We start from the raw sequence: 11920 nt of genomic DNA, 5'->3' as shown, positions 1-11920 counted from the left end.
GCGGCCCGGAACGGGAAGCGACGCCCGGCAGCGCCACCTCCGGGGCGGAGCGAGACGGGCCCGGCTCCCGGCCCTCCATCCCATCCCCATCCTCACCCCCGTTTTTATGTCCTGTCCTATCCCTGTGCCAAACCCCAGCGCTTTTCCTGGGCACACGCGTGCCCTTCTAGAAGACAAGGATCTGGGGAGATGTCGGAGCCGTTTCCAGTTCATAAAGGGGTTACAGGAGAGCTGGGGGGGGATTTTGGACCATGGAGTGATAGCATAAGAGGGAATGGCTTCAAACTGAAAAAAAGGGGCAGGCTTAGATTAGATATGAGGAGGAAATTCTTCCCTGCTAGTGGGTGAGTCGCTTGCACAGGTTGCCCAGAGAAGCTGAGGCTGCCCCATCCCTGGAAATGTTCAAGGCCAGGTTGGATGGGGCTCTGAGCTTAAGGGAAGGTGACCCTGACTGTGGGGTGTTGGAACAACAGGTCCCTTCCAATCCCAGTCATTCCAGGATTCCCCATGCTTTGGCACACTCTGTAGTACAGTTTGCCTTTCACACGTGATGCCAAACCATCCCTGGAACTCTACCTTGGTTTTATGTTCTTTCCTTTAGTTTTGGCTCCAGCTCCAGGTAATCCCAGGGTTTCCCCAGATGGTTGCCCATGGGAAGAAGCATCCTGCCACAACAGCCTTGCCCATCCTTTATCTCATCTTAAGGTATTAAAGCCACTTGGTCAAGTCTGTCAAACAACCTGGGAAATGTTCTGGTGAAGGGATGGCAAATTCCTCCCCTCACCCAGTTCAGTTGTGACTTGGGGCAGTCAGTGCCTTTCATCCCCATGTCAGAGGCTGTGGTTCCATCAGTGAGCTGACACTGAGGGCAGTGAAATGGCACGACAAGATGGATATAATTGTCACCCTGTATTTGGTTTGCATGGCCAGGTTTTGGTGGGGGTGGGCCTTCTGGGGAAGCTGCCCGGAACCTCCTCGAGCCAGGGGCAGATGTGTTGCTGACCAAGGCTGAACCCTTCAGCCACAGTGGTAACACTTCTGTGATAATGTATTTAAGAAGAAAAGAAAAAAGTTACTGTGCAGATGTAATTGCAGCCAGAGAAGAGTAGAGTGAGAATATGTAAGGGGAGTAGCTCTGCAGACACCAAGGTCAGTGCAGAAGGAGGGGGAGGATGTGCTCCAGGCACGGGAGCTGAGATTCTCTTGCAACCCATGGTGCAGCCATGCCTGTGCCTGTAGGACAGCACCCCAGGGAAGAGTGATCCATGTTGCAGCAGTTTGTGGAGAACCGTTGCCCAGGAGATGGACTCACATTGGAGAAGTTCATGGAGAACTGTCTGCCATGGAAGGGACCCCATGCTGGAGCAGGGGAAGGGCTCCAACTCTTCTCCCTGAGTAGCAGCAGGGAACGCATGTGATGAACTGATCATAACCCCCATTCCCTGCCTCCCTGCACTGCTGAGCAGGGGGAGGTAGAGCTGGGAAGAAGGGAGTAGTGGAGGGGAGGTATTTTTAAGATTTATCTTACTCATTATCCTGCTCTGATTTTGTTAGTAACAAATTCAGTTGATATGCTCAGTTTGAGTCTGTTTTGCCTGTGATGGTATTTGGTGGGTGATCTCTTCTGGACCTTATCTCAACTCATGAACCTTTGTTACATTTTTCCTCTCCCCCTTCCAGCTGCAGAGGGAAGTGATAGAGTGCCTTTGGTGAATGTGAGGCATTCAGCCAGGGTTAACTCACCAAACACACAGAAGAATAGGCAGCAGGGTTTGCTCTTTCTGACAAAAGCTGATTTATTTGGAAAGGTTGCATTTGGATGGAGGATCAGATCTCCTGAACATGACAGCTCATCATTGTCCAGTTGCAAAGCAAAGTTGGAGCAGCATCTCCAGCTGGAGCAGGAGAGGTTCCACAAGCTTATGCACCCTAGTCCTGCCCAATCACATCCCGTATAAGTGGTTATTAATTACTTTAAACTACCTACACAACATCTCTGAACTATCTTAAATGTGTATATTCCACTGTTGCAAATGGTCTGTGCAGTTTGAGTGATGCTGCAGCAGGAACCAGCTGGGGAGGCCATGGGATCATAGAATCAGAGAATCATTTAGACAGGAAAAGACCCCTAAGACCACCAAGTACAATCTGTCTATCATCCATCAGATGCCCAGACCCTCCCTGCAGGGTGGGGACACAGGGAAACATGCAGGTCATGGTTCTCCATTGATTTTAGGTGCAACAGGAACTCCTGGGGGATGATTCTGTAATTCAGCGATCCTCAGGCCTGTCCAAAGCTCCGTAATCCACCAGTCACATGCTTCCCTGGGAGTTCAGTCCATCAATTGGCTAAGTACTGCAGGAAAGAGCTGGGCAGTACCTGGACCACCCTGGGACTGGATGTTCACCTGCAATGTGTGTGCCTGGGCACGGCCCTGGCTCCCACCTGCACCAAAGTCACACCCAGGGGCAAATCTGAATTTTATCATAGCATCACAGAGCCATAGTTTGGGCTGGAGAGGATGTTAAAGACCATCTAGTTCCAACCCTCCTGAACGAGTAGGGATGCCTTACACTAGACCAGGTTGCTCAGAAGCTCATGCAGCCTGTCCATGAACACTTCCAGGGATGGGGCAGGGGTTATCCTTCTATCACACTTGAATATTATAGGTGCTGTTAGAGCAGACTCTGAGGAAAGGGGTCACTCTGGTCAGCCCTGGAGGGTTTTTCCCAGTGGTTCTGGAGGGTTTCTAGGTTTCTCAGCCTATTCCTGTGGCTAAGGAACATTTGTCTGTCCTGGCTGCTCTATTCTCAAGTCCTCAAGGGACATTCACCTGTCCTGACTGCTCTATCCCCAGCCCTGGCCTCAGCATTGCACAAACTAAAGCAAATAAACTGCACTGTGCAGAGTCAGCAAGTCCAGCCTCGCCTGCCTGACCTTGGGCAAAGGGAGGGACAGGCCTGGCATCCCAGGAGGGAGGGAGGTGGTGGGAGATGGTGTTGCACTGCAAGGACAGGGATAGTGCTGGCCCTTAAAACCAAAAGGCTCAGGTCTGGTAGCATAAAGCAACGCTCCTGACACCTAGGCAGGGTATTGCCTGCCTGGGCAGGACACTTGGCTCCCTTTGCATCATTCCACAGCCAGCAGGAAAAGTGGATCACGGGTATGGACCAGAGCCAAGAGATTGAGGTGCAGACAGAGAATTTCTGAGAGCCACGAGCTGATGCAAGTCCTCATGGGAACATGTGAGATAACCAAGTAGCAAAAGGCACTGGCAGAGTCCAGGCGAGAGCAGTGCAGCCACAGCCAGGGCAGCATGGCAGGGCTCCACGTCCGCTCTCTTCTGGTGACTGGGGCCAACCGGGGACTCGGCCTGGGGCTCGTCCAGCATTTCCTGAGGATGCCAAACCCACCTCAGTGGATCTTTGCAGGCTGTCGGGACCCCAAGGGACAGCGAGCACAGGTGAGACTGGGGAGGGGGAGACTGGATCAGGAATGGTGTTTGCAATGGGCTGGAGCTGCAGTCAAGCACCTGCAGCACAGGTCAGCTGGCTTGGGACACCACAAGACCAGTTGTGCATGGGATATGTGGAGGGGAGAATGGCACCAGGCATGTATAGAAGGCACAGAGCCCCATTGATGTGGCAGCTGGAGCAGGTGTTGGACACAAAGTGATGCAGGGACAGAGATGGAGTGGCATGGGCTTTACCTGGGAACGGCTGAGCCTCTGCACAGCCCCTCCAGCCTCTCCATGCCTACACAGTGCCCTCTCTTTCAGGAGTTACAGAATTTGGCCTCCAAGCACCCCAACATCATCATCATCCCGCTCGGTAGGTGCCCCGAGGTGCGGATCCTTTGCCCCAGTTCCTCTGGCGAGTGCCCAGGCTGGGCACGCCCTGGGAGCCCCGTGCTGGGAGGGAGCTGTGCCATGGGCGGGTGCCTGCAGGGCCATCGGGCACTGCCACCTCTGGGGGAACAGAGGGGACTCCAGCATGGGGACACAGGCTCTGACCTCCCCTGTGTTGGCTCTGCAGAAGTCTCTGACCCTCCCAGCATCAAGGCAGCTGCAGCCAAGGTTGGGGAGCACCTGGGGGGCTCTGGTCTGAACCTCCTCATCAACAATGCTGGAATTGTGAAGTTGAACACGCTTGATACGGAGACATCGGAGGACATGAGGGAGATTTACACCACCAACACAGTTGGCCCCCTGCTGATGGGCCAGGTGAGACCCTCACCCAAGTTGGGCTGTCCTGGGGAAGCATGAAGGGCTGGTGAGAGGGAATCCTGCCTCCATTCTGATTACCAATGGGCTCTCAGTTAATGAGAAGCTTGTGGAGCCATGGGCCTGGAGCTCAGGAGCTGGAGCCCGGCAGGGAAGAGGAGGGAGGATGCTCCCCCAGTGCTGGTGTCAATGTTGCCCACGGTGGAAGGAGCTTCTCCCCTGCCTGTCCATGTGTGCTCCTGTCCCCTCTGTCTCCTCGCAGGCGTTTCTGCCCTTGCTGAAGAAGGCTGCCCAGGGGAGCCCAGGCTCAGGGCTGAGCTGCAGCAAGGCTGCCATCGTCAACATATCCAGCATTGGCGGCTCCATCGCTTCTGCCTTTGGCTGGGAGTTGATACAAGTCACCTCGTATCGCTGCAGCAAGGTGCTGTCACACTTTGCTTTCCCTGCCCAGCTGTCGGTTCCCTTGCAGCCCCCCTTCCCCTCTCACCACCGTCCCTGCATTGTCTCTCCTCAGGCTGCTCTGAACATGCTGAGCAAGTGCCAGTCCCTGGCGTACAAGGAGCACGGCATCCTCTGCGTCGCTCTCCACCCCGGCTGGGTGCAAACTGACTTGGGCAGCTCTGCCGGAGGCGTGGTAGGAATTCCCCCGGGGCGGGTCCATCAGAGCTTCTGTGCTGGTTTTGCATGGGTGGGAGTTGCTATCCTGAGCCCCTGCCCATGGCTTCCCTGCCTGCCCAATCCCTGCTGGGGCAGCTCCCACTGTCCTGGTCCTGGGTGCTGGGTGCTGGGTGTCCCCGTGCCCTCAGTTCTCGTCTCAGTCCCTCCCCCTGGGGTTTTCAGCTTTCCCTTTGCCCTGGAGCAGCTCTTTCCCCTGGCTCCAGCTGCTCCAGGGCCTTCAGCCAGGCCTTGGGCATGGGCTGCATCTCCCCCTGTGCCCCACAGCCCCCAGTGACAGTGGATGACAGCGTGCAAGGGATGCTGAAGGTCCTCTCCTCCCTCTCTGAGAAGGACACCGGCACCTTCCTGGACTGGGAAGGCAACGTCATCCCCTGGTGAGGCACCACTGCAGGATCCTGGCAGCCAAGAGGTCCCTTTGGCACTGCTCCCACCTCCCCCACATCCTCAATAAACTCCTGCTGAGACCTCCAGCTCTGTTGTGCAGTGCCAGCTCATGGGGTGACCCTCTCCAGATATCCCACTCCTGCACTGGGGATTGGTGGTGCCCGCAGCTGCCCTGACCCACGGCTGTCACTGGCATCCCCATGAGTTCCAGCCAGCAGGTGCCATGGCACCGTGACTGCCCTCTGGAGACCTCCCCTCCAGGAGGCACTGAAGGAGCTGGAGCAGGGCCCGTGTCCTGAGAGGAGAGAGATCTTCTGAGCTCCTGCAGGATTGGCTTTCCCCTGCCCAGGCTGAGCTGCCTCAGGGGCTGGGGGTCACAGGGAGCAGCTGCCCTCTGCCCTCAGCTGGGGGATGCCTGGTCACAGGTGGGACAGAGGGACACACAGAGCTCGGGCAGAGCACAGGGATCGTGCCCTGGGCTCAGACAGGGGTTTGAGACTGGGTGTGGAGACAGAGCAGAGATGCATCAGCTGCCAGAGTTTACAGAGTGAGGGGTACAGAGGGAGCACAGGGAACACATGGTGTGGGAAAGGAGAGAGAAAGCTGATTCCCTCTCCCCAGCAGTGTGGGGAGGGCTGGGAGTGAGCAGGGGTGACCATGCAGAGTGGTGAGCCAGCGAGCAGAGGCTGCAGCACAGGCAAGAGGTGCCGTCCATCTGTCCATCACCAGGGCAGGCTGTTCCCTTCCCAGTCGAGGAAGGCTCCAGAGGTGTCCTGTGAGAGGCTGGCCAGCACGGTCAGGATGCCCCTCACGCTGTGCTCCACTGTCAGTGGTGCCTGCAGAAAAGGACAATGAGCTGTAACAGAGAGCAGCTCTTGGGAAGGGTGCATGCCTGGGAGCAGCATCCATGGTGCTCACGGGGATATTTTTCCTTACTGCCACACCTCTCCAGGCTGGCTTCGGAAGACAGGGCTGGCTATCCCATGTACTCAGTATGTTGCAGCTTGCTGCCTGCTCCCTGCCTGCTCTGCTCCAGAAGATGGTCCTGGCAGCCCACAGCATCACACAAAATCCTCCAAGTGCCTCTGCCCTCCCCAGGACATGGGGATTCAGTGGGGATCCTGCTGACCCTCCCCTGCACAGCCCAGTACCTCCTCTGTGCCCATGTCAGTCTTCACCCAGCCAGGATGGATGGCCATGCACAAGATCCCCTTGTCCTGGAGTTCTGCAGCCAAGCACTTCGTCACCATGTTCTGGGCAGCCTGGAAGAGGCACAGCCCTGCCAGCACAACCCAGGGAGTGGGTGGGCAGGAGAGGAGACATTTCATAGCCACAAAATGTCTGTGGAGATGGGAAATGGGACTTGGTCCTGTGACAAAGCATCAGCATGACCTGCTGGAATGGCTCAATCCTGGCTGCTGCTGTCCCAGTCTCTGTGCTTCCACCTGGGAGAACCAGGCAGGGGGGTGGGTGGCTGGGGCAGGGGGTGACCCAGGGGCTCCCTCCCCTCCACGGGGACTGTGCCTGGGGCAGCATCTCCTGCACCTCCCCTGGCAGCTCACCTTGCTGGCCCGGTACGGGTACATGGGGGCCTCTGGCACACGGAGGCACAGCCCGATGGAGCCCAGCTTGGAGGAGATGTTGATGACAGCGGCCCTGCTGCAGCTCAGACCCTCCTTTCCCTCTCCCTTCGCCGCCTGCTCCAGGAGCGGCAGAAATTCCTGATGCAAAGACACCAATTAACATGCAACAGAACCCCAATTTGAGGACCATCCTGGAGGGCTCTGTCACAGACTGCAGACAAGCAGCTGGACAGACACTCCTGGCAGAAGTGCAGGGGATGGGGAAGATGCCCCAAGGAGGGGCCAGGCTCCAGCCTTTCCCATTCCCAGGAAAGGAGTGAGCTGGCACAGTGAGCCTGGAGCAGGCAGCCACTCCGGGTGGGGAAGAACTAAGCATGGGTGATGCTGGGCTGGACTAAGCTGCTGAGCTCCTCTGAGTAGGCAGGGGAGATCCACTGAGGTGCCCCTATTCCCATCAGGGAACATCTTCCCAAGCAGGAGAAATGTAAAAGGTCCAGACATACCTTGACAACCTGGAGTGGCCCAACCACGTTGGTGGCAAACACGTTGAGCATCTCCTGTGAGTCGAGGGAGCACAGTGTGGCGTGGGAGCTAATGCCTGCATTGTTGATGAGCAGGTTCAAGCCCTGGTCCTTCAGATGATACCCCACAGCCTGCGTGGCTCTTTGGATGCTGGGCAAATTCACTGTGTCTGCCAGGGAAAAAGCAAAGTGAAGAATAGCTCTGATGGGTCACACAGCACCCACTGGAAATTGTGCTGTGGCTGGAACCAGCACTTATCCAGAAAGGATGCAGCAGGTTTAGCAGATTAAGCACATTGGAATGAGCAGCAGTTCGTCCTCATCTCTTGGTTTTGCAGCGTCAGCTGAATTAAACTTTAATTCAACTCATTTTAGGTCACGTGGGGGCTACTGGTAGGAAAAACTTGTCTGTATTTGCTTTCTGTATCCAAGGAATTTATGATTGTACAAGGGATACTTGGTCCTTGCACACTGAGACCCCCAAGTTTATTTCCACAGGGAGCCATTTTTTTCTTCATGCTGTTACCCACAAAGTTTTGGAGCTGACAGATGAGCTGAGGTGAGTACAAGTAATAAAAGATTTGGGATGTAGCCTGCAGCATTTGGTTGCAGGCTCTGAATCTGAACTTCCCTATCCCTACTGACTAAGTTGTGGAGACAGCCCATCCTAAGTAACTAGGCACAACTGAAATTGGGCTAACAAGGATAAACATCCCCAGTGCCTTCCTCTGTGCTTAAGTATTGGTATAGCTTTTGAAATTCTGCCATGCTTTAATTGCAGGATTTTTCTGACTTAGGCAATAAAAGTGGTGGTTTTTTAAGTTTGTGTCCAGCTGTCAGGATTGCTTATTAGGATTTACATCCTGTCCTGGATGCTCACCAACTGAAGTGGCCATCATTTGTTTATTTAAAAAGGTCATCTGAATACCTTCAGAATGTGAAACAGGCTGATTAGGCCAACATTAAACTTTATATATTGCTTTTTAATACCTCAGGTATACCACAGAGCCCTTAAAACGATGAATATTCACGTGTATGGGCAGGTTGGAATGTGCCCTTGTTCCCATGCATGTTTCTGTGCCTGTTTTTTGCAGATGCCAATGTGATGAGCCTGCTGGGAATGGGGGACTGCAGATTCCTTATTTTTTTTGCAACACTTTGGCCCCTGGGCTGTGTTTCTGTTCTCCTTCTTGGAAAAGAGTGACTTAGCAAAAGTTTCCAAGGCTGAAGATTTCTTTCTTGGAATATTTATACACTGATGGGCAGCAAAAGGATCCTTTTCCCTGGCATTTTTAAGTACCCTGATGTCTTTATGGTGGTAAGCAAGTATATGAGCAGCATGGGACTTGTTGCTACCTTGTGTTGTGCAGCCCAGACCTTTGTAGAGGTGTCCTAAAAACATTTGAGGGGAACACCATGGGATAATCTGCTGTGGGGCTGCTGGGAGGGGAAGGAGTCTTGGGATTCAAGAGGATATTGCATGTCTAGATGCAGGACAAATCACAGAGCACTTTGGAGTTATTTCTTTGGATAACAATGGGATGAAGGTCCAGGTTCTGTCACTCCAGTACATGTGAGGGATTTTTTGGTCACCTGGTGAATGATTAACTGCTCTGTTTGGATTAGCTGAGTCATTGCTCCAAGGCATGTGGGACCAACACATTTTTAGTCCTTAACCCCCAAATTTGATGAAATAACCAATGCTTGTCTCCCTGGAAGAAATAAGGGTGGGAAAGAAAGAGAGAGAATGAAAAGAAGTGACAGATCTTACACATTTTTGAGTTATTTTTTAAACTTTTCTTCCTGAAGAGTCTATGCCTGTTACTGTTTTGAAGACAACTCTTTGTTTTTATGGAGCAAGAGAGCTTGAAGCAACTTCTCTTTTTAAGAAGTATCTTGTTGCTGTTGATATTTAAGAGCTTTTAAGCATATTTTGGGACTTTATTGACAAGTTGGGGCTTGGGGTGTGTTTTTAGAAAAGATTATTCATGTTGTGGCCAGTCCCTTGAGATGTCCCTTTATGTTGGCCATGCTCTTCCCATCAGGTACTGCCAGTTGGGGCTCACAGCTCGTTCATTTTTTATTACAGAGAAGGTATTTTACTTTAATAATCTACTTAATAGCAAAAGAGAGATTTGCTGCCTCTTTGTAGTAAAGCCTGAATTCAAGAATGTCTTATTTTCTAAGAAATATTTTAAAAGCTGAACTTGAACTGAAGTTATTTGAACTTTTCAGGTGCTTTTAAACAAATTAACAGGTAGGTAGATAAGTAGGTACTGATACAGAATAGCCTTGAATCAGTTTTCTTATTATTGGCTTCAATGAAATACAAATATTTAGAAGCTATGGCTGCTTCCCACCTCACTTTTTACAGCAATGGCAATCCTAGTGCAGGCACTTTGCCAAAACATTTCTTTTGTATTTAGATGTTCTTTTAATTCTTCATTAATAAAAGCAGCCCCCACTCTCTAAGACAGGGGAACACAGGAAATCTCTGCTTCTCAAGACATATCCTCAGCCTGGAGCTCCTTATCCCCCCACTCTTCACCCAAACACTGTCCTCCCCAGTGAGACCCTGTCCCTGTCCAGCACCCTGGAAGCTTCTTTTCTGTGAATACCCCAACTTTGCCAGTTCTGATTCCAGTCTGGCTGTTCTCCCTATGCTGCCTAGGTCTATTTGCTGCCTTGTGCTTCTCCCAAATGCTGCTGAAAAAGGTCACTGAGTTTGGCCCACATCCATAGAAGGAGGGAATGGCCAAGAAGACATCTCCCCAGTCCAAGGTATGGACTCAGTCCTGTGCCTCTGGGTCAGAGCATCAGCCTGGGATACCAGGCTGGGCAGATTTCCCCTGTGTCATTTTTAGCTATTTTTTTCCTCCCTTTTTTACCTGAAAGAAATGCCAACCATGGCCACCTCCAAGCAGATCCCAAACCAACTCTCCTACTTAGGAACCATCCAGGCAGCTACTGTGCCTTGCCTTGCTTCACTTTGTGAACCCATATGTCCCAGCCCAAAACCTGGGCACTGTATTTAGTATCCTTGGGAAGAGACGTCATGCCTTTCCCATGACACTTGCTCAGCTGAGATGCCTGGACCCACCTCTGCCTCCTCTGAAGCCAGTTTGACTGCTCCAGCCAGGGCACAGCTTAATTTGCAGGGAGAAGCTTGCCCAGGTGTGCATGGATGCCTCCCTATGGATCCCTCCCCACCTGGCAGGGCTAGAGCTTCCTGCAAAAGCTGTCCCTGCTCCCACCTCCAAAGTCACCAGAGAGCTGGAAGCAATGTTGGGTACAAGGAGAAAGGTTGCTCCATACCTAGCTGGACCAGTTTGATGCTGGAGTGCTGGGCAGCTAATTCTTGCAGGGCCTGGAAATAAAGTGATGGGGCAAAGGAGGAGGTTAGAAGCCACCAGCTGCATGGTCAGGTGTCCCACCCCTGCTCCCAGGTCACTGAGCCAGGGTGGCTTTGCTTTCTCTGGGGAAAGAGCGCAGGGCCATTCCCAGTGGATGGGGGTAGGGCAGCAACCCCACAGCCAGCAGGAGAATGGTGCTGCTGGGCTTAGGAACTGTCCCCCCTCCTGAGTGATCCCAGCACAGAAAAGGGGTTGGCCAGCCATGGGCACAGCCAGGAGTGAGGCTGAATATGTCTGCCTCTCCAGCCTCATCCCACCCGGCCACACTGGGCACTGCCTTATCCAGGGAGCTGGGGGGGTTATGAGACCCCCAGAACACTTCTGCCCCCACTCCTGGGCTACCCAGCCAGGGCAGCAAGCCAACAGGGCTGTGGGGACCACGGATCCCCTCTGCCCACCTGGCTCAGCACCATCCCATTCCCTGTTCCCGCACTGACCTTCCCTCTGGGGCCCTCGGGGTCGCGGCAGGTGGCAAAGATGTGCTGGGGGGGCCGGGGGCTGGCAGCCAGCTGCCGCACGAGCTCCAGCCCGATGCCCCGGCTGGACCCTGTCACCAGGACGCTCCGAGCCAGCGCAGCCATGTCCCCAGCCTCTGCGCCGGGCGGTGACACATGGCAGGGTTGCCGCCTGCTTGGCGTGAAGAGGAGCCCGGCACAGCCCAGGGTGTGGCTCTGGGCACCCATGGGGACTGGGACAGTGCCAGCACCTGGCCCCTCGCCTGCCCCAAATAGAGCCACCAGGGTCCCAAGAGGACCAAGGGCTCCCTGATATTTGACACACGGGGCTGCATGTCACCTGCATTGTCACTATGCTCCTCTAAAGCCCCAGCTCCCAGAATCTCTGTAACAGCAGAAGGGTCCACCTCTTCCACAGACTTGGAAGAGTACTACCAGGAAAAGGAGAACAGGTTCAAATCTGGCTGTGGCCAGCAATCTCCTAGTTTGGGGGGTAAATTTGGGATGGTTGAATTATGAGACACTAATCCAAAGCACAGCCTGGGAAGCACACAGAGTGCAGTTTGTTCCACTCCTGCCAACACTCCCCCCCAGAGCATCCAGGAGCCAGCAGAGAAGGACCCCCACTCCCTGCAGCCTTGACCACTGACTGCTGGGGCTTCA

The 11920-nt window shown here is 53.8% G+C and overlaps 2 protein-coding genes across 2 annotated transcripts; one reads left to right on the top strand and one right to left on the bottom strand.

Annotated features, from left to right (window-relative positions):
* The first annotated feature begins 3005 nt into the window (after nucleotides 1-3005).
* Nucleotides 3006-5330, top strand: LOC136561267 (C-signal-like). The gene is made up of 6 exons (XM_066557501.1): nucleotides 3006-3464; nucleotides 3780-3831; nucleotides 4036-4223; nucleotides 4486-4644; nucleotides 4738-4857; nucleotides 5166-5330. The coding sequence occupies exons 1-6, from the start codon at nucleotides 3318-3320 to the stop codon at nucleotides 5277-5279; spliced, it is 780 nt and encodes a 259-aa protein (XP_066413598.1). The 5' UTR covers nucleotides 3006-3317; the 3' UTR covers nucleotides 5280-5330.
* A 677-nt stretch (nucleotides 5331-6007) lies between these two features.
* On the bottom strand, nucleotides 6008-11383 carry LOC136561454 (C-signal-like). The gene is made up of 6 exons (XM_066557769.1): nucleotides 11240-11383; nucleotides 10705-10756; nucleotides 7372-7559; nucleotides 6848-7006; nucleotides 6437-6547; nucleotides 6008-6121 (listed from the first exon to the last, which is right to left on the bottom strand). Exons 1-6 carry the CDS (start codon nucleotides 11381-11383, stop codon nucleotides 6008-6010), a joined length of 768 nt encoding a protein of 255 aa, XP_066413866.1.
* Nucleotides 11384-11920: the final 537 nt, after the last annotated feature.

Source organism: Molothrus aeneus, chromosome 11 (genome assembly GCF_037042795.1).
Source record: "Molothrus aeneus isolate 106 chromosome 11, BPBGC_Maene_1.0, whole genome shotgun sequence".
Lineage (NCBI taxonomy): Eukaryota > Metazoa > Chordata > Aves > Passeriformes > Icteridae > Molothrus > Molothrus aeneus.
This window is presented reverse-complemented; position numbering and strand designations above follow the sequence as displayed.

Bases quoted from the DNA above. Each gene is read 5' to 3' on its own strand.
- LOC136561454 (XM_066557769.1), bottom strand. From the start codon at position 11,383: ATGGCTGCGCTGGCTCGGAGCGTCCTGGTGACAGGGTCCAGCCGGGGC. The intron at 7,007-7,371 runs GTATGTCTGGAC...TCTTTGCATCAG, and splicing joins GGCCACTCCAGGTTGTCAAG to GAATTTCTGCCGCTCCTGGA. The intron at 6,122-6,436 runs GTACTGGGCTGT...CCTTTTCTGCAG, and splicing joins CTGACATGGGCACAGAGGAG to GCACCACTGACAGTGGAGCA.
- LOC136561267 (XM_066557501.1), top strand. From the start codon at position 3,318: ATGGCAGGGCTCCACGTCCGCTCTCTTCTGGTGACTGGGGCCAACCGG. The intron at 3,465-3,779 runs GTGAGACTGGGG...CCTCTCTTTCAG, and splicing joins CCAAGGGACAGCGAGCACAG to GAGTTACAGAATTTGGCCTC. The intron at 4,224-4,485 runs GTGAGACCCTCA...GTCTCCTCGCAG, and splicing joins GCCCCCTGCTGATGGGCCAG to GCGTTTCTGCCCTTGCTGAA.